At 42.7% G+C, this 15,110-nt stretch overlaps 1 protein-coding gene across 13 annotated transcripts in view; it reads left to right on the top strand.

Moving 5' to 3' along the window:
• Positions 1-15,012, top strand: part of Celf1 (CUGBP Elav-like family member 1) — an 83,375-nt gene extending 68,363 nt beyond the window's left edge. For 5 of the 13 annotated variants that reach the window (XM_058583971.1, XM_058583974.1, XM_058583970.1 and 2 more), the window contains 6 exons: positions 1,923-1,998; positions 3,791-3,919; positions 4,270-4,383; positions 5,335-5,520; positions 7,623-7,766; positions 8,547-15,012. In XM_058583971.1, the coding sequence (XP_058439954.1) occupies positions 1,923-1,998; positions 3,791-3,919; positions 4,270-4,383; positions 5,335-5,520; positions 7,623-7,766; positions 8,547-8,674 (777 nt within the window). In that variant the 3' untranslated portion in view covers positions 8,675-15,012. The remainder of the gene's footprint in view (positions 1-1,922; positions 1,999-3,790; positions 3,920-4,269; positions 4,384-5,334; positions 5,521-7,622; positions 7,767-8,546) is intronic. The other 8 variants (XM_058583977.1, XM_058583951.1, XM_058583969.1 and 5 more) reach the window with 5 other exon arrangements.
• The last annotated feature ends 98 nt before the right edge of the window (positions 15,013-15,110 follow it).

The following is a 15,110-nucleotide window of genomic DNA, read 5'->3' as shown; positions in this document are numbered from 1 at the left end:
TAACATTATGAAGTGAAAATTATAGGTGCGTGCTTAAGCTCACCATATTGTAATAGATTTCCTTTTATTTAATGTTGAGTTTGAATCATATAATCCAAAAAAGTGTCCAGTCCTAGTTTGTTGTTTAGAGTAGGTCTACAATATGTGTTACAGGGAGTTACTACTGCTTTAACTCTTAAAATAAGACTTTTAAAACTGTCTTATCTGTGAGTAACCAAAGGTAATGTCTACAGTTATAAATGACAAAACCACTATATTCATATGGATAGTCCATTCATATGGATATCCACATAGAAATAACTAGTGTACTTATTCATTCCTCCTGTTTTTTGTATTGCTGGGGATTGAACCCTGTGCCTTGTGCCATATCTATATGAATATAGATGCAGAATATAGTACCACTTCTGAGCTATATTCTGAGCCCTCTTTCAGATATTATTCTTAATTGAAACAGAGGAAAAGCAGTGATTTCTGTCCCTTAAATTGTTTCTTAGTGTTAGAACATTGCTTATAAGTTCAGATGATTCAAAGAGATTCTTCTTCTGCCAAATGATGATGTTTTGAAAATAAGCATGATAATCCATTTGCTCCTTAGAGTTTTTGATCCACTTTTTAGGGAAAATTCCCGCTTTTGCTGTCTTTGCCATACCCAGCAAGTGCATAATGGTATATGCTGAGAGCTGGGGTCTCTTTATTTCAGTTAGACATGATCCCACCCTAAGAGCTCTTCTCATTTAGGGAGGAAATGGAGGTGCCAAGTACAGTAGAACAGTTCACCAGTTGGAACTGTACACATTGACCAAGGTATTTAAGAAGAGAAAAATGAAGACATGTGGGTGCTAATGGACTGTGTAAGTGATAGTAAATCATCATTAATTATGAGGTTTTTTTCCCTGGAATATGTGGATTTGAACCAACTGAGCTATAATAGACTAGAATAGTGGTTCTTTGTGGAGTTATGGACTCCTTCGAGAAGTAGTAAAAGCTGTGTTTGTTATTTTTTCTTCTTCCAATTGTCTTTCTGGAAGTTTGTCAACCCTCTGAAATCCATCCATGAACTCTGCCCTAGAAGAATTTATGATGACAAAGGAACTAGGTTGGAAATTTATAGGAATGGGAAGGGGTTGAGTAAAGGATCTAGTTCAAGAATACTGGTTTTCTAGGAATAGCAATTGGATTTGAATGGAGGAAAAATTTCCAGAAAGTTGATGAGAGAAAGGTTGTGGTTTGCCAAGATACAGAGTATACAGGATAAGGCTGTAGAGTTCCATAAACTCACATTTGTTTTGATGATCACTGAAAGAATATACAGTGAACCTGGTCATGAAATGATCCATCAATCATTTGGTCATCTGCAATAGTAAAGACCAATTTGAAAGGAAGAAAATAAATAGGGTTGGATAGATACATAACTTGGAAGCAATTGATTAGTTATGAAATACTTGTGCAGTGGTAGATAATAATATTTGAATAGTTGTATGGAGTAGAAATCGAGTATCCATATGGAAACACTTTTGGAATAAGACGTGTTGGCCTCACTAAGGAGAGTTTAGGAGAGAGAAACTAGAAATGGCAGTCATTTGTACAGACAGTAAGTGCTGTCAGCCTTGCAGCTGCTTCAATTTTGCTTGTTTCTGTGCACTACTTCTTGCCTTTGCTGTGCTTCATTCTCTTGCCCAGGAACTTGAGTTCAGCTCAGTATCAATGAATATATTATCTTCTGTGCCAGGACTTTAGCTGTGTTGTATTGTCCTATGCTGCCATAAGTCTTATATTTCCGTTGTGTTGGCTTGGGATCTTATCTTCAACTTTCTTCTCTCTGGGGGCCTCTGCACTCTCGCTTTGCTGTGCTGTAGAGTTATCCCAGATGCAGAACCAGCCCTCACTCTCACTCTTGTTCTGTTTTTTGGTGTAATGTCTAGCTTTATTTGCAGCTCCTTCAGCAGACTGCCTCCTCTGGGAACCTCAACACCTTGAGCAGCCTCCACCCAATGGGAGGTAAGTGTTTCACTGCTGTGGAGGAGCAGCAGCACCCAAGCCAACAAACCCAGCTGCCAGCAGTCTTGAGAGTTTTGCCCCATTGGTGCAAAAAAAAAAAAAAAGTTCACTCATATATAAAGCCAACCTAAGATGAACATTCTAGAACTCAACTGCCTTGTCTCTGTAAGGTGCCTGTATTGTCAGTACCACATTACTCCTGAGGTTGTCTGCTGCCTCCCATCACTTTAAGTTACTGTTGAGGAGGAAAATGGAAAATTGCAGCTGTTAGCACCTAGGGACTGGACTATCTGTGGCCATTCTGTCTGATAAGGAGAAAATTGTAGGATCTCTTGATTTCTACAATAAAGTAATTTTCAGTGACTCCGAAGAAAGGCCAAGGATGGCTTCCATGCAGATGACTTAATCTGAGACTGCTAGAACTGAGACAGTTAGTTGACCTGTGTGGTCCTATACATGTTATTTTGTAGGGGAATTCTTGTTTTTTTTGTTGTTGTTGTTATGGTACATGGAAAACTTAAATGAAAAATACCAGGGTTTATAACGACATGGGGCCCTTCAACACATCTGAGCCTGCGCCTTCAGAAAGGTCAGTGAAGGTAGGGAGTAGGGCATTTCCAAAGCTGCCTATGCTATATCTTCTGGCAAGATAAGGCTGAGCAAGTACATTTGAGAAAGGGGTAGTTGGCAGTGAACTGCATTTTGCATTTGAAAATTTTTCATGGTGGTTCACATTGTCCTAGGGAATGCTATGTTTTGAAAAGTTAGTAGATTCTAATCTGTATTGTGTTTTTATTTTTACTTCTTCTACCTCTTCCTCTGATCTACCTTTCCATCATATAGTAAATGGTTGGCAACATTTACACCACGATTCAGGTTTCTCCTCTCAACTGCAATATCTGGGTTCTGCTTTCAGGTCTTTCCATCTTCTGATGATGATTAATCTGCTATGGGAGTGGCAGTGGGTTTTTTTTTTTTTTTATTGTCGTTGTTGTTGCTTTCTCCTCTTGATGTTTTCATACATGTTCTCTCCTGTCATTCCTCCTGGGCCTTTTCGGTCTATTCTGTGTTTTACGCTTATTCCTTGTTCCCCTCCATTGCACAGAGCAAGTCCCCTGTAAAGTTTGAGCGATGGTCTTAGATGCAGTCCTATTCTGTACCATGGTTGGCATTGTTGTTTCCTTGGGTTCCTGGCCTCATGGTAGGCTGCACACACATTCTTCTTTCAGTCTCCTGATTGCCAATCCCTTTATTAATGCTTACATGGGTTGCTATGCCATTGAATTAATTCTTCTCTGAATAAATTATAAAGTATTCAAGTTTCTTTCTTCATCATCTTCTGTTTATTTATTTATTTTTATTTTTTGGAGGTGGGGTATGGGTGTTGTGGGTTGAACCCAGAGCCTGACACATGCTAAACATGCTGTCTACTACTGATTTACATCCTAAGCAATTTGTTTTCTTAATGAGTGTTATCCTGAGCACAGTGGCACATGCCTGTAATCCCAGCTACTCCGGAGGCTAAGGCAAGGTCACGGTGAGACCTGTCTCAAGTTTAGAAGAAAAAAAGATGGGGTTGTAGCTTGGTAGTAAATGGTTTCTGGGTTCAATCCTTAGTACCTACCTGCTTCCCCATCCCCAAAAAAGGATATCTGATTTTTTTTTTTTAAGCCCTATAATTTTGCTAGTAAGGCTTATCTAGTTCTTTATCTGGGACCAACCTTCTGTTATTGCTGAAGTAGATATCAGAAACCCTTATCTGCTGGCTAATCTCTTGCTTTGGATGTTGCAGGATTAAATGCAATGCAATTACAGAATTTGGCTGCATTAGCTGCTGCAGCTAGTGCAGCTCAGAACACACCAAGTGGTACCAATGCTCTCACTACATCCAGCAGTCCTCTCAGCGTACTCACCAGTTCAGGTAAGCATGATATAGGAACTATTGTGCCATTGTGTGCCTTGGGCAGATCTTCTGTTTTGAAAGCAGAGTCCAAAGAGAAGGCTATATCATCCTGGAAAAGAGTTACTACCTATATTCAGAGGAGTTGGATTATGAACAACAAATTCTCAAATGTCTTTTTCTGACTCAAGAAAAATCTTATAATTTTTAGTGTGCTGTAACTATCATTTGTCTTTGTCCTACAAGGACAGTTATCAGTATTAGTAACTGAAACCTTTGCAAATAGAATACTTGAATAGTATCCCTTTTGTGATTCTATTTACAAAAATAGGCAAGTAATGGCTTGAGCTTAACTTCTGGATTTCTAATAGCAGGGTCTTCACCTAGCTCCAGCAGCAGTAACTCTGTCAACCCCATAGCCTCACTTGGAGCCCTGCAGACATTAGCTGGAGCAACAGCTGGCCTCAATGTTGGCTCTCTGGCAGGTAAGGGGCAGCCCCTGGTTGTCATCAGGCCATTTCTTGTGTAGTAGCATATCTTAAAGCAACCCTGGTAGGGGCACCACTAGAATTGTTGGAGTGGCCTAAAAAGGTTAGAAATAACCATGGGATTTCAAATCTGACATGAGTAAAATCCCATCTCTGTCCCTTACCTAGCTGTAGTCTTGGACCACCTTTTTACTGTCTCTTTCTCTTCTATGAAATAGGAGTAATAAAATATTTTGAAGGATTCTTAAGAAGTTAAGTGAAGACGGGCAAGGTGGCATACACCTGTAATTTCAGCTACTTGAGAGGCTGAGGTAGAAGGATATGAAGTCAGAGCCAGCCTGTTCAACATAGAGAAATCCTTTCTCAAAATAAAATATAGAAACCTGGGGGTGTGGTTCAGTGGTAAAGCACTTGCCTAGAATGAGTGAGGCCCTGGGTTCAATCCTGCCCCCAAAGGGTAAGTAAAGTGCTAATGGGCACATTGCTTAATGTAGTGCCTGGCAACATAGAATCTACCCAGTAAACAACATTAACTGCGGTTTTGATGATAGGCTTTACCCACATCTTATTATAGATCACATGTAATCCTTTTAGTCCACAACCCTGGGATTCTTGTTTTACTAAATTCCAGCTCTATATTAAAAAGTGGCAAAATAGCCAAAGAGTCTGGCATGTTTAGGTGTCATCAGAGTTCATCCAAAGGTTGGAAGAAAGTAATGGGGAGAGCCACACCTAGGTGTGGTATATTTTAAATGTTCACATTAGCAGCAACAACTGACAAATGTCCTAAAATCAGACCAGTCAGTTGAGTATTCCGCAGGGAGAAGCTAAGACAGAGAGGAAAGGGCAAATTTGGGGTTTTCCCTATGCTAGGTGTCTCTAAGTATACCTGTCTTTGGCATCAGTGGAGTCTTTCTTGTATATTAATCCTGTTTTTCTCCAACCAAGGGATGGCTGCTTTAAATGGTGGCCTGGGAAGCAGTGGCCTTTCCAATGGCACTGGGAGCACCATGGAGGCCCTCACCCAGGCCTACTCGGGTATCCAGCAATATGCTGCTGCAGCGCTTCCCACTCTGTACAACCAGAATCTCTTGACACAGCAGAGTATTGGTGCTGCTGGAAGCCAGAAGGAAGGTAAGTGCCAAGGGAAATTAGGGGCGGGGCTGGACATATCACTCCCTCTGCACTAGAACTAAAAGGCAGGGCAAAGGTTGCAAGGTAGTCAGAACACTTTTCTGACCAATGACAAGAGTAAACTGAAAAACATTGCAATGTGTGATGTTTTTGGAGTGTTTTCTGGGTGTAACTTATGTCAGATCCTCTGTACATCCTCCTGAGGTAAGGGATATAGTTTTTAACTAAAGAAACAAATACTGGCCTTATTGCTTCTGAAATAATTTGACAAGAATCTGTTTTTGTTAGGATGTCATCTCTCTGGGTTGTACATGTGTCAAAGTATCTTCTGTCCAGCTGTCCCTTTTAGTTATATCATTTGGTATTTTTTTCCTTCACTTTCTGATCAATGCTTGTTCTGATTGAGGAGAAACTGAGAGGTGATGAGACCAAAGAAGTTATAGCCAATGGGTCAAGAAAGTGGCAAGTCTGTACTTTGACATAATGGAAGTAAATTTGATTTCAATGAAATTAAATTTAGAAGCTTTCCAGACAGAGGCCTGATGGTGATTTGTAGAACTAGAAAGTTCTGCTGTCTCTTTAGTGCCTGGATTTGGCAGGGTTTTTTATAATCACAAGCCAGCAAAGTTTAAGCACTAAAGTAGGAAAGATAAAAGTATCATCTCGCTGTAGCCCCAAGGAGTTCTGCTCTAATCCCTCCTCATCACCTCCTCTGAATTAGATACTTCTCTGCCCTGGAGATGTGGCAGTAGGGAAATGGAAATACTCTGAAATTAGAACCAGTATTTTAGTGGAAATTACAGAGATAAACAATGAAAAAGTTGAAAGCATGAAATGTTTGAGATGGCTCTATGAAGAGTGACCAATAGAAAAAGGGATAGTGAGTGCCAAAAGCATTGCATGTTATAACGAATAGCCAAAGAAAGTCACTAAATTGACATTTAAATAGAGATCTGAAGGAAGTAACCCAAAGGAGTATTTAGAGAAAGAATAATGGGGAGAGGGGAAACTGCAAGTGCAAAGGCCCTGAGGCAGTCACATTCCACCTTATTCTATCACAACAGTGAGGAGGCCAGGATCAATGCAATTCTGATAAAATCTGTTTGGTTAGAAAGTCACTGAGTGTAAGTGGTTGGATAAAGAAAGCATGTTCTGTTTTTTAGCTCAATGTTAATCAGGCATATTTTTAAAAAATTCATTTTACTGGGCTGGAGATGTGGCTCAAGCGGTAGCGCACTCGCCTGGCATGCGTGGGGCGCTGGGTTCGATTCTCAGCACCACATAAAAATAAAATAAAGATGTTGTGCCCACTGAAAACTGAAAAATAAATATTAAAAAAAATTCTCTCTCTCTCTCTCTTCTCTGAAAAAAAAAAAATTCATTTTACTGCTGAGTACAGTGGCACGCTCCTGTAATCTCAGCTACTCAGAAAGCTGAAGCCGAAGGTTCACAAGTTCAAGGCCAGTCTTGGCAACTTAACAAAACTGTCTCAAAAAATAGAGTGGGCTGGGGCCATTGCTCAGTGGTAAAGCACCTCTGGATTCAATCTCTAGTACAGAAAGTTTATTTTTACATAGGCACAATTTATACATGGCTAAGTTTACCCATATTGGTATATAGATCTGTGAACTTTGACAAATACATATAGACATACAGCCACCACCATCACAAATGTAAGCCAGTTCCATCATCCTTCACGCAGTTTTGTAGTCATTGGCTGCTCCCACTCTTTATTCTGACAACTACTAGTGTGCTTGCCCTCTCTATAGTTTGTAGACATAGTTTTGCACCTTGTTTCGATTATAAGTTTTCTGCCTCCTTATCTTGTTTCCTCTGTGGCCTCAGTCTCTATTTTGCTGCTCCACAAAGTTCTTCTCTCTAGGAGAAGGAGCATAGCTAACCATGGGGGAAAAAAACTAATCCAGTGATTGCCCTTTGCTTCCCTGCCTTACGTTTGGAGAATTTGTTTAGCTCCCACAAAGAATCTCTGTTTTTTGGGATCATAATTGTTTTGACATAGGTTAAAGGAATGAAAGAACATTGATGCAGGGTGATGAGCATGCTTGACACTGACACTTTTCTAATCATTGGGTATTTTGAAGGTCCAGAGGGAGCCAATCTGTTCATTTACCACCTGCCCCAGGAGTTTGGAGATCAGGATCTACTGCAGATGTTTATGCCCTTTGGGAATGTCGTGTCTGCCAAGGTTTTTATAGACAAGCAGACAAATCTGAGCAAATGTTTTGGTATGTTACTTCCCTTCTGGTGTTAGGGTGGGATTAAGTTTTTCACCACTGAGAAAGACAAGGGGAAAAGCTGGATTTGAGTTTTCCCATATCTGTTAGGAGGTAATGATTTCTGCCCATAGTACTGCTCCAAAAGGAAAATTAATTTATGAAAAATGGCTTGCAGAAGATCTTAAAGTACTATATAAATATCAGATGGTACTATTATTCAGAATCTAACTTATGGGCCAGATGTGGTCATGCTCATCTGTCATCCCAGGAACTTGGGAGGCAGAGTCAGGAGGATCTTTAGTTCAAGGCCATCCCCAGCAACTTTCTCAATAAAATTTATCAAGGGCTGGGGATGTAGCTCAGTGGCAAAGTGTTCCTGGGTTCAATCCTCAATAGCAATAAAATTAAAAAATATTAAGAGCCAGGCATGGTGGCACACATCTGTAATCCCAGCAGCTTGGGAGGTCAAGGCAAGAGGATTGTGAGTTCAAAGCCATCATTAGCAACTTAGTGAGACCCCAAGCAACTTAGGGAGACTCTATTTCAAAATAAAATATTAAAAAAGGGCTATGGATATGGCTCAGTGGATAAACACCCTTGGGTTCAATCCCCTGTACCACCAAAAAATAAACCTAATTTATTTCATGTAATATTGTTTCCAGAGTGTATGTCCCTGCTGAGAAAAATTGGGACTTGAGACTTAAGCACATAAAACATCTCTTGCATAAGGAAGACTGAGACTCCTTGCCTCATCTTGTCACTCACTTAGATTTCTGCTTGGACACACAGGTTTTGTAAGTTACGACAATCCTGTCTCGGCTCAAGCTGCCATCCAGTCCATGAACGGCTTTCAAATTGGCATGAAGAGGCTTAAAGTGCAGCTCAAACGTTCGAAGAATGACAGCAAGCCCTACTGAGCGTGCTCCCCTCTGAGACTGGAGTGAGAGGGTCTTCTGGTAAGTGGGGGAGGAGCACCCTTAATGATTCGAAGCCCTAAGGCTGGGTGTTGACAGCCCTGGACCCTGATCCCTGCCACTCTCGCAGGCACAGCTTGCCCTGAAGACTCGGCTACTGCCTTCTGTGGGAGTTTCGCTTCGTACAGAGGACAAGTTTGTGCTTTGGTTTCCAGTGTTTTACTTTGGAGTTTAGGTGCCATATCCTGAGTTTCTTTTTTCTTCCCCCTCCTTTATTTAAAGTTTGCCGTGTTTGTAACCAGTGTGTGTTGAGAAGGACCAACACCAAACCAGCCTGGGGGAAAGGGAATGGGGAAATGTTTTTAAAAGATAATGATCAGAATTTTCCCCAAACCACCCCAACAGAAGACTAAAAGTAAAACAAAAAGTTGACCCTCAGAATCTCCCCAAGTGCAAGGGTGAGTGAAATGAAAACTGACATCCAAGAGTTGCAGGGGTGGAGTGGTGGGTTGGCTTTGGAGGAGAGGGGGTGATTTGACACCTAATGCTTTGGCAGCTGGAGTCAGAAACACTTCCACAGCTGCCTTCTGTACAAATATTTTTTGCCACCTTTTGTTCAGATTCTTGTCCTGGATTTCTGCCTCCTTTTTTTCTAAAAGGTGTCACCGATTCTCTGGAAATAAAGCACCTCTTAAATTAGCCTAACATGCAAAAAGCAGGGAGACATCACTCATTGCTGTTCTTCCCTGACCACCACTGCTGTTGGATTGCCCTACCTAGCTGGTGGCCATTTGGGATTAGCAGCCAAAGAGGTCATTTTTATTTTATTCCAACCTCAAATTAGACAGGGGCCCATTTCCAATAGCTTTCTTGAAAGAAGGCCTCTGTAGAAGACATTGCTTGGTTTTCTTCTTCTAGTTCACCACAGCAAGGAACATCACCCCCATCCCAAGCCACAATTTTCTCATGAGGGCAAATCCAAAAAAGTCTTGCAGCATCTTGCTGAAGGGGGCACCTCTCCTGGGCAGAGTGATCAAAAGCCATCTAGTTGGAGGAGGGGGAGCCTGCTTCTTAATATACCTGAATCAGAAGGTCCCTTCAGATCAGGATGTCGCATTTGCCAGTGGCCAGAACATGAAGAGGTCCATGCTTGCCTCTTTGAATGAGGTGTCCCAAAGGTAGTATTCCCACAGAGGTCTGGCAGGCCCCTCTTCTAACCACTCCAGCCCTATCTTCTGCCCTTGGGGACAGAGGAGACAACAGGATGTTTACAGCCTCCATATGGATTTAGTGTTCATTTACCTCAGTATTACTGTGTTCATTTTGTCCTCATGCTTACAGTTAGCTCCCTGCTGCCTCCCACAGGTCTCAACTCCAGCTCTTGCCTATGACCCACACAGCCTCTGGGCTCTGCCTCTGCTCTATGAAATGCTGTGGGGGTGGAAAGCCAGGAAGGACATGCTGTTGGGAATGTGCACCTGGGCAGAGGTAGCCCCATTAGGATATGACTATCAGCCACAACCCAGGGACTGGGTCCCTGAGTCCCTGGAAGCTTACACCTCACAAATAAGAGTCCTGACCCCTAGAAGCAGAGATCAGAGTAATGTGGTTGGTTTGCTATTAAGTTGGATGGGGGCTCTCACATTGTCATGCTGTCCCTGTGGGTAACAGAGATTGACTGTCTTGCTATTGTACAGTTAGTTCGTGCTGTTGGATTATCCCATTGAAACTGGGACTGCTGTTCCCTTCTCATAGTGATAACTTGGGTCTGTTGTCCTCTTAAGAAACGAGAAACATACACTTCTTAAGCTGAACCACGTAAACTTGAATTCTGCGCACTGGGAGAAATGTGTCCTGAGTTTCAAAGGATAAAACTGTTCTAAAGGCTTCCAGGGTCATGATGGGATTTTTTTAAATAAATGCAAAAAAAATAAAATAAAAAGAAAAAAGAATAAAGAAAAAAAAAAAGAAAAAATGCTAGGTTGGGGAGGCGCTGTTCTGAAACCCAACCGGCTGGAACCAAGAATGTCGTTTCTATTTTTATAGAAGTTTTATACAGCTCCGGGGTGGAGAATATTTATTACCTAAATTATATCTCTGGAAAAGGCCAGGATTTTGTAGAATCCAGAATGTGATTGTTGTACACACAGGGTGCTGTGTATGATTGAAACTACTGACTTTCTGTGGCCGATTGCAGCCCAGCTAACCTGCCCGAGGGGAAGGTGTTAATGCTGTGAATTGGCAGAGGAGAGAGCTGTGCTCCACAGGGTGCTGCCGGTGCTGTGCTCCCTAACCTTCTGTTCTGTCTTCCTTCTTGGCCAGAACTCCACTCCCTTCCCCCTTCTCCCTTTTTCCATATCACTGCCCCTCCCCCATTTCATCATTTGTCCATGGATTTGTTCTGGGCTCTGGGACCTTATGAAACGACTTTGCTGATGACATGAGGCAAAGGTGCAATCCACTGCCTTTGATACAGACCCTGAGGCTTCATACCTGATTTTGGTTCTCTTTTTGTAAGAGGAGCACATGCCCCAGCAGGGTCCTGGGCTGCTAAGGCAGCCAGCTGGTGAGATCATGCACTTCTGTTCTCTCCTCCCTCTGCCCAGTGCGTTTGCACCGCAGCAGCACTGCCCTTGAGTACAGTTCTTTCCCCAGGCCAAAGATGGTTTTGTGAAGAAGCTGCTCCCCTACAAGTCTCATGGTGTGAAAGGGCTCGGCTCAGCTCAGCTCGGAGAGTGGAGACTCGCAGTCAAGTCTTAAGCAATCCTTTTCTGTTGTGTGGAGGTTTCACTTAAAATGTGTTTTTTGTTTTGTTTTTTTGTTTTGCTGTCGTTTTGTTTCATACTTGGGTTACATCATGAAATTGATTTGCCTTGAATGCAGCCAGACCACTGTCTCTCCTGGGTTCCATTTGAGTGGCCAGGACCTGTGTGGAAGCTATGGGCTTGGATTTCTGGGAACAAAGGGCGGTCCCCATAGGTTTCAAGCAGAAATCCTGTCCCTCTACCATAAAGAAATCTTCCCCACCCCAGCCAGTGTCTTCTGCTGTCCCCTGCCCCACTGAGTTTTGGCCCGGGAATGGGAGAAAGGCTGAGAGGCCCTGTTCCCCAAGAGACGTTCTCTTATATGTTGAGTGCTTCGTGGGAAATCCAAGCCTTAGGTTCCCTTCTGTCTCTGGCAATTGGATGTTTTCTTGGTGTTCTCCATGTCCTTTTTGACTTTTCCCTGTGTCCATTGTTAGCATGTGCAAAAGTTCCCTGTCATTACCCACCCCCTGCCCCATCCCGCCTCCTCATTTCAGGGCTGTACACACAGTGAGTGTCTGTTCTCTCTCTCTGTTTGGATGTATTGCTCTGTGTAACTCAGTGGGTCTCCCTCTTTCTGGTTTGTTTTTTTTTCTAGATTCCTGCCGTTTGTTCATCGTTGTGCCTAAAGCATGTCGATGTGGCGTCAAGTACATCGTCCAAATCCCTGTCTCTTCAGCTTCTCTGATGCTTGAACTCTCACCTTTGACCTTGTGTTGACCTTTGATGCTGACGTGTATTTTTATTATGTTTGTTTCTTTCTTTTTTCTTTCCTTTTTTTTTTTCCCTTTTGTGCTGCCAAAATTGGTTTTGCTAGAACGACTGCTGAAGGGGAAATATTTAAACTTGCATTTGAATATAAAAAAATCTATTTTTCTAGAACTTCATAAGATAACCACTTGATTTTGTGATTCCAATTCTTTGTAATTGTCTTCAGAGCAGCCCTACTAGCACATACCGCGTGGTGTTTGTATTTCTGTGAACACACAGCCAGTCCGTTTCTAGGCTTTGTTTCTCTGTGTGCTTAGTTTTAAAGACAACTTTGAAGTAAACAATGAAATAAACGATGTCACTAAAACCTTTGAGGCTCCTGAGCACATTTTGCTGACATAGTTTGTGGGGCTTGAGGAGATGCATGTGTTGCTTTTATTTTTGTTTTTCTGAGTTCTCAACTGCAGCAAACACCTGAACCCCCCCCCCCACCCCTTCCTTTATGACTGCAGTTTGGGCCCCAGCCAGCCCTTTTTCTTTTTCTTTTTTCTTTTTCTTCTTTTGTGGTTGTTCCCTGGAGCTACCCTGCAGGGAGCTTTGGCTCCCTCTTGCCCCTTCCCTCAGCCCCACAGGGCTCTCCTCCATACTTGTTCCTACAGTCTCCACAGCAAAATGTGATGCTTTTTGTTTTGTTTTGTTTTTGTATTGTTTTTTGTTTTGAAATTTTTTCTTTCCTACTAAGATTATGCCCAGACAAAAACAAGTTTTGCATGTGTCCTGCTGTTTCTTCACACCTTCGTATATATCACCTTCACCTCTCTGTTTTCTATAGTTTGTGCAAAAACTGACCGATTTAAAAGGGTTTCAAAGAAGCTGTTTTAAATTGTTGTGGGGTTGATTATTATTATTTTTTTTAAGATTGTACTGTTTTATTTTGAAGTGGCAACTTTCTCCTCTATTGCCCTTAGAGTGTTTGCCTGTGCACTTAGACTGTCACCTCATGCGGCCTCCAGGTCTCAGCAGGGCTCCCAGGAGGCTGGCTGCTCTGCTCAGGAGTGGGAAGACCCAAGAAGCAGAGCTGGAACCCGAAGGTGGCTATGGGTGGACAGGAGGCTTAGCACAGTAGGGCTAGCACCCAGCAGAGGGAGGGTGCTCCTAACCACCAGAGGATGCCGTCTGCACACTAAGCGGCTATACATCTGCTGCGCTTTTCCTAGGTGACAAGCACAATACTACAGTCTTCACACTGTTTACAGCCCTGGGCACAAACCACCCCACACTGGCTCTTCACCACAGCTCTGCTCTTGCTTAGCTAGTGGGGTGGGGATAAGGGCGGGGATTTGTTTTTTAAATTGGGTGAAGAGCCAAATAGCTACTGTCCCTGGGTGCCAGGCCAGCTAGTTCTTTGGTTCCCTAAGGGGAACTTTCCCTCTTCTCTTGTGGCACCATGCAGCCTCAGGGTCTTGAGGACTTGAGGAAGAATGTGAATGGAGGGGGAGAGGCCAGAGGAGATGAGGGGGCAGGGGTGGATCTGTGGGGGGAGAGGTAGCAGGGAATGAGTTTATAGCAGATCCCACCCAGACCTACATGCTGGTGGGAGGAGGAGCTGGGAAGCAGAATTGTCCAGGGAAGGGTGGCAAGGTACAGCAAGGGACCTGGGGGGGGGGGGGTTAGAAGCACTGTTTAGCATCGCTCACACTGGGGTTGAGGGAGGAAGGGATCCTGTCAGAATTTCTGCTCTGAGACCCAGCAGGTTGCCCAGTATTATGCTTGAGGCCACTTACTAGGAGGAAAGGGCAGCCAAGTGGAGGCCCAGTGTATGGTAGGCTGCTGAATTTCCTGGAAGGGGTGATTGGATGGAAAAGGCCAGAAGCCCCAGCCTGAGAGACTGCTGTGCACCCCACAGTCTGACTGCACAGAGCCGCCTCTGTTGGCAGGAGGCACTGAGGCTCCCCTTCCTGTGTATTGAGAAGCCTTGTTTGCCAATATATTTTGCTTTCAATTCCAAGAGGAGCTCTGGGAAAACCTGTGGATAAAACCAAATGCCAAACGTTGGACGTTGTTTCCTTTTCCTTTTCTCTCTCTGATTGTTTTAATTGTTCTGTGGTGGTTTTAATGGATTTGAGACCCTGGAGCGGCAGCTGCCTTTCTGATTTCCAGCTGCTTTTTGTGAATAATTTAAAAAGAAAAAAAAAAAAGAAACTTTACATTTTGGAGACAAACCTGTGTGAGTTTTTTATTGGTACAAACGTTGTATTTAACACTAGGGGTTTTGTACAGTTTTTTGCCTTTTCTACTAGAAAACAATGTAAAGTGATTTCACAATGTGAAGAGAAAAAAAATTGCCACTATGACCAAACGCACAGTCTGTTCTGCAGCAACAACGGGATTCAATCAACTCAAAGTCGTGATTCAGCCGTAGAAATGCTTTTCCTTGACCTTGTTTGAGCTTTCCTTTCTTTCCTGTTTGATTTGCAAAAGAAAATGTCTTTTTTGTGTGAACTTGTGTTGTACTCTGTAGAAAATTATGGATTTTACTTTAATGGTTTAAATAAAGGCAAGAAGAGCCCTTATTGCTTTTCTTACCTAATCACAGAGTTTGTGTAGTGGATTAAAAAAGAAAAAAAATTGTTACAAGTTTGGAGCAAGGGAGTATGTGTTTAAAAGGACTCTCCTTCCTTTTTTTGTGTGTTTTTCCTTTTGTCCCAATGGGGAACCTAAATCTGTTTTAATTGCACAGACACACGGACAAAAAGTCATTTTGTATCTGCCAAGTGTGGTACCTTCCTTTGTTTATTTGCTATTAAACTGTTTGAGAAGAACTGATGCTGTCTTCAAGAGTTTTTGATTGCTGGGGATGGATGGGGATCCCTAGAGGGCTGGGGTTGGTGGTGTTCCTTACACAAAGCAGACAGATGGTTTTA

The sequence above is a fragment of the Marmota monax genome, unplaced genomic scaffold (genome assembly GCF_021218885.2).
Source record: "Marmota monax isolate L192 unplaced genomic scaffold, Marmota_monax_Labrador192_F-V1.1 WCK01_AAM20220418_F8-fsc00047, whole genome shotgun sequence".
NCBI lineage: Eukaryota > Metazoa > Chordata > Mammalia > Rodentia > Sciuridae > Marmota > Marmota monax.
The sequence above is the reverse complement of the archived record's forward strand: the minus strand, read 5'-3'. Positions and strand labels throughout refer to the sequence as shown.